General features: G+C 38.4%; 1 protein-coding gene across 1 annotated transcript in view; it reads left to right on the forward strand.

Moving 5' to 3' along the window:
• CNIH3 (cornichon family AMPA receptor auxiliary protein 3) overlaps window positions 1-13655 on the forward strand; it is a 51831-nt gene extending 38176 nt beyond the window's left edge. Inside the window, exons 4-6 of the mRNA XM_010577705.1 lie at window positions 8902-9014; window positions 11510-11653; window positions 13628-13655. Coding sequence (XP_010576007.1) covers window positions 8902-9014; window positions 11510-11653; window positions 13628-13655 — 285 coding nt within the window. The remainder of the gene's footprint in view (window positions 1-8901; window positions 9015-11509; window positions 11654-13627) is intronic.
• The last annotated feature ends 490 nt before the right edge of the window (window positions 13656-14145 follow it).

Genomic DNA, 14145 nt, shown 5'->3' on the forward strand with positions numbered 1-14145 from the left:
GAGACTTGTGATGCTTGCTCTACTGCAATACTAATAAACATAGACAGTATGATGAGGTACATCTCTGTCAACATCATAGGGAGTATGAGCTACACCCCCCTGCTAGACATATGCACACATAATTAGCTCCTAAGCTGCCTCAGAAGAAATTCTAGAGTTTGCATGCAGGCGCTGGAATAAAGGATATTGCTGTTTCTAAAGCATTAATTAGATCTGCATATTTTGTAGGATGTAAGGATGTAATGCTGTATGCATTCTGTCAGCTAGGACTTGGACTGTAATTACAACATCTTTCATAAAACTAAATTCATTTAATTTCTCTTTTGTTTGAAGCAACCTAGGGCTTTTTAAAGTACATTAGACTCTGAGCATGTGTGAAAGACATAAACTGCTAAGTGTATACTTCAGTACTCAGTACTTATTTGAGAGATACAGCTAAACTGCTATTGGATGATAAAGCCAACTTTCATCTGGCCTTCAGAATGGTTCTGACAAGGTATTTTTATATTAGGAACAAGTAACTTTAAGGATAAAATTTGAAGTTAGCTAAAAATGTATTACTACACAGTTTTTAGTTTATGGAAATCATAACTTATGGATGAGTTCTTTTTAGATAGTTTTGGTACAGCATCTCTTGTTAGTCAAAAGAGGCATGAGATAAAGCAGGGCTGTCCTTAGGTTGTACAAGCGAAAGAAAGAAGAGCATAGCTTAACAGAAGAAGCGGGGATACAGGAAAAGCAAGTAAAATATTTTTAACTGAAGTATTATACACTTGCATTAGTTCTGTGTTCGTTTAATTGTCTTCTGCAGCTTGCCTAAAAGAGGATGGAGTTAACATATTGATAGGGATTCACACTTGGTAGAGATTTTGCTTGTATCTGGAAACATGAGGGACATAATGATTTTCCCTGAATCTTGCAATAGATTTGCAGTCTAGACAAAACTTAGGCCTTCAGTACTTCTGTTGCTGAGCTGCCTTTTCCTCTTTTGCACTCTCATAGGAAATTCACTACAGATCATCTAAAAGCTTCTCTCCTTCCTTCTCTTAAGTCTTTTCTGCCTACCCTTTTGTTACATTTATTATCTGTGATGTGTGGAATGTGATAAAATGGGGCTGTGCCCTATTCAATTAGTGTCTTGGGCACCCACTTAGTTTTAATTTCATCAGAAAGAGTGGAACTTGACACAGTAGCTATTTTGCAGAACTGACAGTAGAATTGGGACCAAAGAGCTGGCAGGATTCATACCTTCTGCACTAATAATCCCATAAATGTTGCTTGACTAGAGATAGTGCATCTCTTCTTCACACATTTTATTGTAAATATATCGGGGTCATATTTACTAGAAGGATATTACTATTGCAATAAAAATATTGAACATAATCCCTTTCGTCCTTTCCTTGTATACAGTACCGTATCTGGAAAGAAAGTCCTTAAAATAGGACTTAAGAACTTAGAGGAAGTATAGTATTTCTGGCAGGCAATTCATTCACTACTGATGCTTATTTATTATGTGCATTGTACCAGCACTATTTTTAGTAAAATTTAAAAGTTCCTGAATTCAGCACTTTTCCAAAGTTAGAACATAACAACTGTTACTTTCAGCAGTCATTACCTAAGGATGTCTGTGTGCTTACCTAAGGATACTGAAAAGGTATATCCTGCTGTGACTGCACAGGTATTCAAAGCAGGGGTAGCTCATAAGGGGAAAAGCTACAAAACTATTGTAACAGTGAAGAGTTCAAACTTGTGACTCAGTCAAAGTTTGATCCTTACCCCCCCCCTTTTATTCTAAGGAGGAAGGATGATTCGCTAGTGTGATGCCTGATGGAAATTGAAATGTTCTTTGAAGGGTGATACATATGGTTATTCATAATATTATTACTCATTAAAATATTTATGTATAAAACTATTTCAGGTTAACCGACTGTATTTTGCTGTTAATCTCATCTTTTAAATGTTTATTCAATAATCAAAGTGGCAAACAAAGTATCACCCTGTAATAGATGACCTCTTGCTTTACAATTCAGCTTCTTCCAGTACTGTTCTGGAGGATATGTAAACATATGTCCTTACACTATCAGAACGTCACAAGTAACAGCAGAATAAGGCTGAAGATGCGGCAAAAATTTACATGAGTAACTGTTGCCTGTAAGTACTCCTGAGAGCAGTATGCTTCTCAGCTGCTTGGGGTAATGTACTTTATGCATCTGTTCCTCAGAGCTGTGCTGAAGATATTGGCAAAATTTGACTTGCTAATGGACTGTGTTTGCTCTAATTTGGTAGGCAATAAAGTAAATATTTGCATTTTAATAAAACTAAAGAAATTGGGGTTAAATCTAATGTCACTGTTATGTTTAGCAGAATGTTCATTGTGGATTTAAGTCAGGATCAGACCCTGTAAAGTCACAATGCAATTACAAAAAGCAATATAATACCTAAAAATAGAGTGCAATGATTTTACATCATACCTGTTTGTGGATGAAAATTGTTTCTGCTGGGAGTTAAATGTCCTTGCTTGCATTTAGATGCTGATGTTTTCAATAAAGCTGTTAGAATAGCAGGGCAGGGATTGTCTTTACCATGTCTGCGCTGTACCAAATCTGCTTCCTCACACTGACAGTCTTTACATGCCAGATACAGAAACAGCCCTTTAGTGAACACTTAGTTTTCAGCATTTATGAAACTGTCAGTCTTGGGCAGACCCCTGGGAGAAGGCCTGAGGGCCCTTCCTGTGCCGTGCAGATGGCTGAACTTCATTTTAATGATCACTGAGATGTTCTGCATTCATAGACCTGCCTGTGAAATGAGAGGCTGGTTTTCTAGATCCTAACAAACAGCTGTGGTACTAATTGTCATTCTCACCAGTATTGGGCAAGCAGACAAAGATGGCATGAGCTCTTAGAATAACCCAGCTACGGGGTGTCCTGGCTGGTTGTGTCTGAAACACAATAGTGAGCTAGGGCAAGACAGCGTTTGTTACCCTGTTTCGAGTCAGTGTTGTGAAAATTAGAGAAGTTCACACTCCAGGGTTGCTAACCCAGCTTCTGTTACTGGTTCTGAATTAACGTTAAAAGAAGAAAGGTTGTGAAGATATCTCCTACCCCCTGCTGAGTGGAAAAGAGCAGTTCGCAGAGGAGATACACTTGTAAGATCACAGCACGTCTGCCTTAATGACGTGCCTTGCAAGGACGGGGCGCTTTTTGAATTGTGCTGGTGCCCTGCAGGCCTTAAGAGTGGAGAAGTCTTTTTTTTAATCTGTTTCATAACCTCTTTACCTGTTGGCTGTTATGACCTCCCGTAGGCTCTCCAATATAGAAATATTTATAGATATTCTTGATTAATGTCCCATAAAGACCTGATCTTGCTCTGTCACTCTTGTTAAAGTTATTTGTATTATGACAAAGCTTAAATATTCTAGTCATAAACTAGCTGCAGTGGAATCTATAGATTTTGAATATAATTATCCCCATGTTGCAGAAGACAAAAATGAGACAATGAGAAGTGAAATGATAGGCCTAAATATAGACATGTTTAGTAGCTGAGATGGAAAGAGCATCCAGAAATCCTGTATTTTAATATTAGATCTGGTACTGTGTTACAGATGGTTATGGAGTGCTTTGTGAGAATGATAATTAAGTTCTTTGTGTTATTCATTTCATTGTCTGGTATTTGTGCTGTGGAGTGACTTATGTTCACATCCACTTAATACTGTTTAAAGAAATTCCAGTAGTGCATTAGAATAATGAAATTACCTTTACAAAGCACTGGCTTTGTGCTGCTTTGCTTCATTGTGGTCCGGAAAGGTGGAGGGGTGAAAACACAGATGTTGTATCCTTTCTTTTATTTGTGCTCTGCATTTGGTCCATAACATTGAGTCTTGCATGCGTGCACCATTGCTCTCCCCCAGATAAAATGAAAAGCTATGTATGTGAACTGAGTATGTTCAACTGCAGGTTGTTCTTTTCATAATCTGGAATCCATTTTCCAGACGTTTTCTTTTCAGCTAGTTGCATACATCTACACAGCAAACTGCTAAATACTTCTAGAGGTTTGCATAACATGGTTTTGAATTACTTAAAATGCTTTGGTTATAGGTTTGTGTTACAACAATTCTAACTACGCAACTGAATTTCTAAATGATTGCTAAAAGTGACTAGAGAACAGAGCTTGTAGACACACAAGCAAGTGTGGATTTTAAAAGAAGAGTTGAAGGAAATTGAACCTGAAAATTTGGACTGAAAACCTTAGTATATTTATTTTGGCAGCATTGTATTGGGCTCTAGGGCAGCCTTTCAGAGGAGATTTTGGAAGTCAAGTAACTCAAATAATTTAAAGTAGATTAGAAAGATACACTAGAAAATATAAATGGGAAGCCTTCCTGTATTTCAACAGTAAATTTAATGTGTTTCATGTGTTTGATCAATGCAAGCAGTATGTTTAAAACTCTTGCAAATGTTAAGATGTATGGTCTGTGTGTTTAAGTTATACACAGTTGACCCTACTTCCTTGATTTGTGCAACAGCAGGAGCAAACAGATATGATTTGTTTCAGTGTATGTACATTCCACATACATGCACAGTCTGGGCTAATAATGCACATGCTACTGGTATTTTTCTGTGTGTTTCTGCTTTCTGTTTTTTCACTTGCTTGCACTACACTTCTGACTTTTGTGGTCTGTGTTGTTCAGTTAGGAGAATTTCAGAGTCATTAAGTAATTGTCTTCCTTGGGTCTCACAATGTCATTTCATTCAGCAACTGATACTCGCTGGTAACCCAGGTTAGCTCTGGCAGGCTCCTTTAGGGTGGGCTTTAAAGTGTAATTAAAATAACTCTTGTGTTCTGAAAACCTTGGGTACATCTCCATCCCCTCTTTTCCTGCTACCGATGAGGACCAATTCTACATGTCAGCTTTAGCAAGGGATATGGTGGAAAAAAGAAGCAAAGTGAGCACCATAGTGACAAACTGCAGCCGTCCTTTGGTGGGAGTAGGTGCAGTGGCATTAACCACTGCAATAAAGCAGCATACACTTAGGTCAGGCCTAATTTGGGGCCCTGGAGTGATGCCATGCATGCGTGTTGTTTTCAGTTTCTTGTTGTTTTTACGTTGATGGATAAGGGCTTGTGTGTTTGTAATGTGAACAACTTGTTTCCACTTGGGAAATCACCAGAGCTCTTATGTTACATGAAGGAGATTCAGCCTCCACTTCCCTTTGTTTTTTTTCCTGCCTTCGGTGGGAGGAGAAGGCAGGCATTAAGAAGGGAAGCTATCTCAGCCTCTAGTAGCATAAAGAAGACTCTTGGAAACACTGGGAAGGGTAGAATGTCTAATGGCTGGCGGTTTCTAGGTACAGTGTAAAATCCGTGGTGACACTATAGAGGCTGGCATGCACAGGTGGAGACTGATGTAGACTTGGAGTCTTTTGGGAGAAGAAACAGCAATTCTGTGAGAGTTACTATTATTGTGTAGCACTCAGGAGTATTGGTCCTAAGCAAAGTGCTGGAAAGAAGCATAAGGTCTTGTCATTTCAGTGGCTTAACAGTGATTGGGAAAACAGTTTGATTCACTTGTTGTGGTTGATTTTCTAAGCATAAGAATTCAGTAGCACTGATGAAGGGAGATTACTATTCCTACTACAATATCTTCCCAGTTTGGGTTTCTGTGAGGTATTTTATGTGCCCTGTTCACTGGTGAGACAAACTGTAACAGTCATTCCCTGTAAAAATATATAATGTTCTGTAAAAGCAAAATTACATTTGAGAAGGAGGTATCCATGTGTAATAAACAGAATGAGGAGGAAAAGTACTGACAGGAAAAGATGGGTTTATCTTTTGTATAAGAACAACGGAAAATACTTATGAAATTGGAAACTGAATAAAAGATTTAGGACTGAGCTTCCCGAGAGATGCCCTTCTGCAGCTGCAGTCTACAGAGGTCTTTGTATTCCTATAAACACAAAGAAGCGGCTGACAGGTGCTTAGCTTCAGTGCTTGTTTTCCCATGCTTTAGTTCAGCCAAACCTAGATGTCTATACACAGCAAAGCCTGCCTTATTTTCTTTGGAATTAGAGGGGAAGAATCTATCTACACGTGCATGTATATGTGTACTACTTTGTATGAGGATGTATTGAATATTTATGATGAGATGGTAACGATACGAGTATGGTATCTACTTAAGATTTTACATTTTAAATGCAAATGATAGATTGTGAATAAGGATTTTGAGTATTTACTGATATGGATATTAACTATATATATCAGAGCAAAACTTAGAAAGGTACAGTAGTTTCTTTCCCTTGCTTATGTTATAGCAAAATATGTTTCTGATTAGCAGCATTTTGGTCTAGAGGCTGACTTCCTTTTCAGGCTTTCCTGTGGTTTTCCCCAGGTAAATGTCAGCCAGCAGAATTTCTGGTAATAAATTTGTAATGCCATTCATTACCTTTGGAGTCAACGTGACCAAGTTGCAGTCCTTAAGAATTGTGCTGCTTTGCCAGTTTCTCCTTCAGCTCTGTGTTCTGTAACCATCTCAAGACGTAAACTTGACCTGTGTCAGAAAGCAGAGGTCACTATCTGAATATCAGGGTGTTCCTGGTTCAAAATAGAAGTATGCTGTTTATATACTAATGTGTTTACCATCTGACAGCTTCATATGCCCTCCCGGGAATGAATTAAAGGTGTTAGTTTAATTCCTGTTGCGCAGCTGTCTGTATCACAGAAGTTACTATTGCATTTGAGTACCTCAGCAGGAACAACAAGGATTGACTGTTGCTTGTTTCTCAGGCAGCTTTCTTCTCTCCAGGAGCTGAATCTGGTGTTTGCTAAAGTTGATTGAAAGTTTCCATTGGTTTCAGAGGACTTTGTGTCAAACCGCAGAATGACTCTTTCAGCCAAGAACTGAGGCAGTGTTATTTTTTTAGTTACTTAGTTATTCAGTTTACTTTTCCTCACAAGCTTTGCTGTTAGTGCCTTTCTACACTTTACGCTTTCAATTCTCCCACCTCCTTTTAGATTTAGTCTCCTAGGTAAATCACCTGAATATGAACTGTAATTGGCTTTGCAGGCTCGGCTTTGTTTGCTTCTTTGCATGAATTCTCTTCAGAAACTGCGATCAGCACTGATCCTTTATTTATTTATGTCCACAGGAAAATATCACTCCAAGAATAGGGTGAAGAGATATAAATGACCCATTTGTTGTTCTATCAGAAGCATAGGTAGATTTAATTTACACCAGAAACTGTGACTGGAAATGAAACTCTTTCTGAGAGTCCACTGCTTCCTTTGTTTCCTTTCTAGCTTCACAGGAGATTTTTTGTTTTGTTTTGTTTTTTAAGCTCTGCATAAATTTCCACCATGGGTTTCCTTCCCTGTTATTACCAGCCAGCCCACTGATCAGGCACCAGGGTTGTGTTCTTGCTACGTTTGTGGATTGTGTTGGAATCAGAAATCAAATATGTGATAATGAATGTAATATGCTTTTAAGTGTTGTGATGTTTAGTGGGTAGACGTACATCATGAAGACCTTTCTTGTCTGCAGTTTGTGATGAAGATGAATCATTCTTTGGAGAAAGGTTATAGTCATGTTGTAAATCACATTCTAAAAATGAAAAAAAAAAAAAAATCCAGCAGTGATAAATAACTACCATCTGGAATCTGAACTATATAATTGTATTATGATTTGTCATCCACATAAGATAAGCTTTTGAGAATGTTTAAGTTGAAGGCGTAGACACAGAGATATCCAAATGTGTTAACTACTTCAAGTAGTGAAGTTAAATGAAAGTAAAAAAATAAATGTTCCATGTGAGGTGGAAAGACTCCTAGAACCAAGAAGATGGAATTCATTGTAGCACAGCTGTATGGGAGTAGGTAGGCATTGGGAGTAGCTGCATAGTAGGTTTTACATGTTTTAAGAAGTAGGGCTCACTTTAATTATTTGGCAGATAAAAATGAATTTACACTGAAAGAAGCCCCTCAAATGCTTTTCGTGATTTAACTGGTAGATGTAGCACCAAGGTGCAGCAAGGGATGCAGATGAACTGTGTATGGGATTGTCTAGCTTTGAGAAATATATACTGCTGGAAATCAATCTCTTCTATGACGAAGAAAAGAAATAGAGATTTCTGAGAAAAGGCATTGGAAGAAAACAAGAGAAGAAAGCAAGCTAAGAAATGGGAAAGCAGTGAAAAAAGCAAAATGCCTTTAGAAATAACTACTCTGAATCAACATCACATAAATTTCTGCTTCTGCCAGCTGCCCACTCACTTTCTCTTTTAATAGAAAGAATCATCTTGGATCTGAAACAAGTAGTATGGGGAGCCATGGATTTACTAAGGAAGTGAGTTTCCTGTCTTAGTAGGTTTTAGCTTGCAACACTGACTTAGTAATGGATTTGATCTCTTTAGGGTGTATATATAACATATCAAAATGTTAGAAGCAGGCTTTTATTTTTCCAAGGATGCTCCTCCAATATAGAAGTGAAGCTTCAGTAGTAGCTTTATTATTTCCTTTCTGAATGTATCAGTAATGAAACTTGGTTCTTTAAGAACTCTTTTACAGACATTCATTTAGTCTCACAATGCTTCTGTGAGGGAGGCAGTAATATAATCTACATTTTGTACACAGAAATCTGGAGCACCAGCTAAGACAGTAAGTGATTTGTCCCATGCCACTCAACAAGCACCTGGAGTACAGCCATGGTTAGAACCTGAACAAACCTGGCACTGCATCTTGTGCTCGTTGCTCATAGCCAAAGCTGTCTGTCAACTGAGGTATGTCTAGGGACAGACACAGATACACAGGAGACTTGCAGAGATGGTTTGTTTTCCAAAAACTGCTTAGGTGACTAAAATTGAAGAGGTGTTTTACTGACATCTGTTATTTCTGTTCCTTTCTTTTTAGCTGGTGTTGCCGGAGTACTCTATCCATAGTCTTTTCTGCATAATGTTTTTGTGCGCTCAAGAGTGGCTCACACTGGGGTTAAATGTTCCTTTGCTTTTTTATCACTTCTGGAGGTAAGCCCATCTTTTATATGCTGACTGCTTGTTAGCCTTATTTACCAACTCAGCACACACGCAGATTGTATGAACTATGAAGTGCAGTGATAGGAGTATAAGCAGCTGAAACTTAATGTTTCCAGAGAAAAAGTATATATTTTTCATGAATGTTTAGGATGGGTAAAGAAAACATATAATAATATAAATGTGGCTTTCAGTTACTAACTTAAATCAATATTCCAAAGGGTGTCAGGATGCACTCACCACAACTGAATGAAAACTTTGAAATGAAATAGGCCGGAATCTGGAAGTGGAACTTGGTGAAGTTCTAAATATTTCACAGATAGGGAGTTGTAAGGCAGTTCATATCTGAAAGATCTTGGACCTATTAATTCAGCCCTAGCAAGGAAAACTTTCCATTGGAGTTGTGAAGCAGACTGGGCAGGTTGACAGAATTTTGCTTCTCATGTTCTTTAGCAGCTTTATGCCTTTTTTTTCAGTATAAAATAAGTTGTTTCTAGCTGTAGAGTAGAGAATTTCTGTTCTGCAAAAGAAGTCTCTCTCAGAGACTCTTGGAGTAGAGATTGCAGTAGATGAAGAACTGTTGTCTTCACCCTGCCCATGTGAAAAAGTGGGGAGTGTTTCTGCTCTGGATCTCCACTGTGTGTTTATATTCACTGTGGGGCTTTCAGAGTTGATCACGTTAACACCTGCTGTTGAACAGCTTTAATGTTTTCTGGACAAGCAGTGCAGCTGCTGCTGCTGCTGCTGCATCTTCCTCTGCATTCTAGTGGAGGATCAGCCTTCTGTTTCCTCTCAATAGATATCAGTTTTTGTGGTTGTCAATCTGGAGTCTTCACCAGTTCTGCATTTCCATAATGTTTGTAAAAGCACAGATGATTTTTGTCTGTCAGGGTCTCTTTGTGTTACAAAGATATACGTGGTAGCAGATAGCTCCTGTTGCGAAGGAGCTTGAAGAATAGTTCTGTAAAGAAGGCAAAACCATTATCTCAACCAAGAACTAAAAAGTAGTAGCTTTCTTACACTATTTTCTGGAAAAGCTTGGTAGTAATGCAGAGTCATACGATAATGTATGTTATTCAGAAGTTAGAGTGCCAGTATAGTTTTCAGAAAGCTAAATGAAGTGAAGCTACAAGTGCTTTTCTCCCTATTGGTTAGGTGCAATAAAAATAATAATGTTTTATGGTGCTGTTTTACTAAGGGTTAACAAGCAAAGTGTGACAATACTGGTTTAAAAAGCTTTTAAAAACAAATTTAAAAATTTATATTTTATGTCCGAGATGAAAATGGTCAGACTCTAAATAATGATATCAACCTTTGGAGAGAACTTTTGATTGTCTTTGTTTCCATGATTTTCCATATGCCTTGCTACAATTACTCCATAATTTCTTCTGGTGTAACCACAGACAGGTTTGGGTTCATTGTGTAAAGTTCTGCACAAAACCTTGGGAAGATACTGTGTGATATCTTCATCCCAATGAAGATAATTGAGCAAGTTTTCACCTGTGGTCTCTGTAAAAGAATTTGTAATGTCATTAGAGATTGTGAGTGGATGTGACTAATATTGGAAGGGAGGAAGGCAAAGTTACTGTGAGAATGTTTATTTTCAAACTTTGCTGCTTGTCACTTGTTTGGGGTTTATCTATCTATCTATCTATCTGTCTGCTTATCTATCTGTAAGCAATCCCAGCAATCTTCAGTGTTTACATTACTGTTTCAAAGCAACAGAAATAACAATATTTCATCCGGTTCGTGCTGATCTTAAAGCAGTTCATTAACTTTGTTGAGGACTTTTTTGGTTTGCTTTTTGCTTTTTACTGCAAAGTACCTGAGACAAAAGCTCCTTTGCCAGAACAGTTCTTTTGTCAGGATTTTCTCAAACATCCAGTCATTGCTGAGAATAATTAGAAATTTCTCCTATGTCAGAAGAAAAAACATTTTCAAATTAAATTACTGGATGATAAATTTTTGAGCAGTGCTACATGTAGAAAACATTAGTCAGCCAGCTCTTATATTACTCCATATTGACTTTTTTCCTTTTCAGAGTTGGAGGAACTGAGCTGTGAGTTGGTTGAGACTGTCACCTTTCATCATGTCTGAAATCAGTTGTGTAGATGCAGTTAAAACCCAGTAATCCTTCCTTCATGCTGTGATCACAAGCCACCACATATTGTAAATCACAATATGTAAGTTATTAGTGAGTAAACCAGAAATAACTATATAGGAAGGCGGAATGTTTCAAGCTAAAGAATCAATAGAACACAGAAAGTCCACGTTCGTGAATTGCTTGATTCTGTAAGAAAGGTCTGCTTAGACTAATGTCCTGATTTTAACAACGTCCGGAAATAGAGGCTTGAAAAAGAGAGGAAAATTCCTCCTATATCATGGAAGACAGTTGTCTTCTGAGCTGGTGATCAGGATGGTGTATATCTGCACATATTTAATACATAATATTACAGAGTCATTCCAGATGTCTTCTCCTGCTCTTTCAGGTATTTTCGCTGCCCGGCAGATAGTTCAGAGCTAGCATATGATCCACCTGCAGTCATGAATGCAGATACCTTGAGTTACTGTCAAAAAGAGGCCTGGTGTAAGCTAGCTTTCTATCTCCTTTCCTTCTTCTACTATCTGTACTGGTAAGTCTGGTCATTTCATTAAGGAAGTAGTAGCTGCTTTTCATTTGACATGTGAAATTGTATTTAGGAATGACTGGAACCAATTGGCCCATTTCCTTAGTCTTTTAAAACTTACTTCCAATCTTGATTCAGGGAAGCATGCCTGCTTACAGCACCTGTATCTGCTGACACCTCAGTACAGAATATTAAGCATTTATCTAAGGCCTGAGCCAGGCCCAAGGCCAAACCAAAAAAAAGATTTTGCTCCTCTGCATAGACTCTTAGGAGGGGTGAAATAGCAAATGTTATGATAATGGCATTACATCAAATAAAAATGATAATGTTCTTATGATTCAAGACAATCATAAGAAAAATACTACATCTGCTGGTATAGTGGTGCTCAAGGTGGTAAGTAAATGGGTAGGTAGATGGCGGCTACAGGCTCCCTTTCATGACAGGGTAAGCCTATGCGTAATCCAAATGCCTAATTTGAGTACGTTCTTGAAGATACACACCCCAGTTGTGTGTTGTTGCTCCTGCCCCTTTCAGCTGTCAGATGTCCTTAGTGCATAGTAACAAATACCCAGTGCAAGAATATGCAAGGATCATATTTAAGGTAAGGCCTTGGCAGAATCTCTGTGCTTTTAGTCACTCCTGTAATCACACCATAAAACTACTTGACACCAAAGGTTAACACAATTTAAATGGAGGTGTTGTTTTATGATGCCTTTCTTCCACTCCTTCCATAATGTATTTGCATAGAGTGCCTCTTCAAGCCAGCCTTGCATGCAGTAATCCCTCTGTAAGGGAGGTTTGTATGCTGGTGGAAGAAGATAAATGTTATTTCTCCTTTGATTACTGGTCCGTTATCTGTTCTGTTGTTCCCCATATCTTGAGGAGTCATTGCTGCAGGTTGTTGTATCTCAATATTACTTTTAAATACTATTGAGAACAAAGTTTTCTGCCCACATGTGCATGTGTGTGTGCCTGTGTCTTCATACATGAGAGAGAGAACGAAAGTAGAAGGGCCCAGACTCACAGAAGTTCAAAGGTGCCTAAGTCACACTAAGATGGATGGGGCATGAGAATCTGAGCAGGAGTTTAGCATCCAGCAGCTTTGTGGGTTTGGGCTGAGTGCCTTTGCCCATCACTCCTCTTCACGAGGCTGAGAGTGGAAAGCATGGCAGTTATGCTAGACAAGCTCTGTTGGTAGTGCAAGGAGAGATGGCAAGGCATGGCTGGAGAGAGAAGCATTTTAACCCCACATTTTTATGTTGGCTAAAAGACCCTGTCAAAGTCAGCTATGTAGTGTGGTCTAGCATTTCTGCTGGGACTCTACCGTTGTGCAGCTTCCTCTGAGCCCTGCTTCCTTCATTCTAAAATGTGGCCATAATCCAAAATCCACTGGCTGGTGCTAAATAAAATAGTATTAATTACATTCAATTTTGCTGTGCTTTCCTGGGTATTGTCAGAATTAGAATTGCTTTAAAATGGAGCCATGGTAATATACTGTGATTTCTTCGCTTTTCAGAGTTGCATTTAATATGTATGGATTCACTCCAGCTGGTGTCCGCATTTTGTGTTTCTTCTACTGCATGGAGTTTTTTCCAAAGGAAAAAAATAATGCAGTTTCATGGGAAACCTTGCCTGCCCTGCTGGGAGTTGCTGGCTGAAGTTCTAAAGATCAAACACGCTAAAGCAAAATGGTTTTGTTTCTTCACTGTTCAAATTCAGCATCAGACTGCACTTTAATAAGCTCAAACACAGCTTGTGGTGCAGTAGGATGTCGATAATGAATTTGTTATTTCTTGAGTGCTTTTTGATACCCATCTTGAATACACCATAATTAAGATGCTTTAGAGAGAAAGAATGCAAAGGAAAGCACAGGCTATTACAGTCAGACTTGAGGAACAGACAGTAAAGGGTTATAAAAATCAAAGTGCTCTGTATGCTTCAAAAGGATACTTTCATATTGTGTCTTTCTTTTACATTCAGTATGATCTACACTTTGGTGAGCTCTTAACTGAAAGATCATCATTAAAGACTGAAAACAACAAAGGCTGGAGGTACAAGGACAAGTGAGCCAAGTGATGCATGATTAAAAAAAAAAAGCAACGAGAGGAAAACTTTGAACCCAAGAAGTAAATAGAGTACATGAAAGAGAGACCCAGCAAGAAGAAGCAGAATACCATGGGAGAATGGCTGAGTTAACTGTTTATCTCCTGTTTCTCATTGTGTTGAAGTAAATTACTTTCAAAACCCAAACAAAACAAAACAAAAAAATGCAACAAGGTGGGCCAAGTTACACAACTGTTCACCTCTCCAAGGATAATGCTGCTTAGTTTAGTGGATTCATTATAAACTGTAGTCCCTACTGTCTTCCAGGGAGCAAAGTTTCTTTTCTTAATGACTGTTCTGGACTGAGGAAGCAGAAGGCAGTATCATCTTACACAGAAAGAACAGCTGTACAACGCATCCTGAAAATGAGCACCGCCTGGAGTTCAGATAAGACG

The sequence above is a fragment of the Haliaeetus leucocephalus genome, unplaced genomic scaffold (assembly GCF_000737465.1).
Source record: "Haliaeetus leucocephalus isolate CR32 unplaced genomic scaffold, Haliaeetus_leucocephalus-4.0 Scaffold577, whole genome shotgun sequence".
Taxonomy (NCBI): Eukaryota; Metazoa; Chordata; class Aves; order Accipitriformes; family Accipitridae; genus Haliaeetus; species Haliaeetus leucocephalus.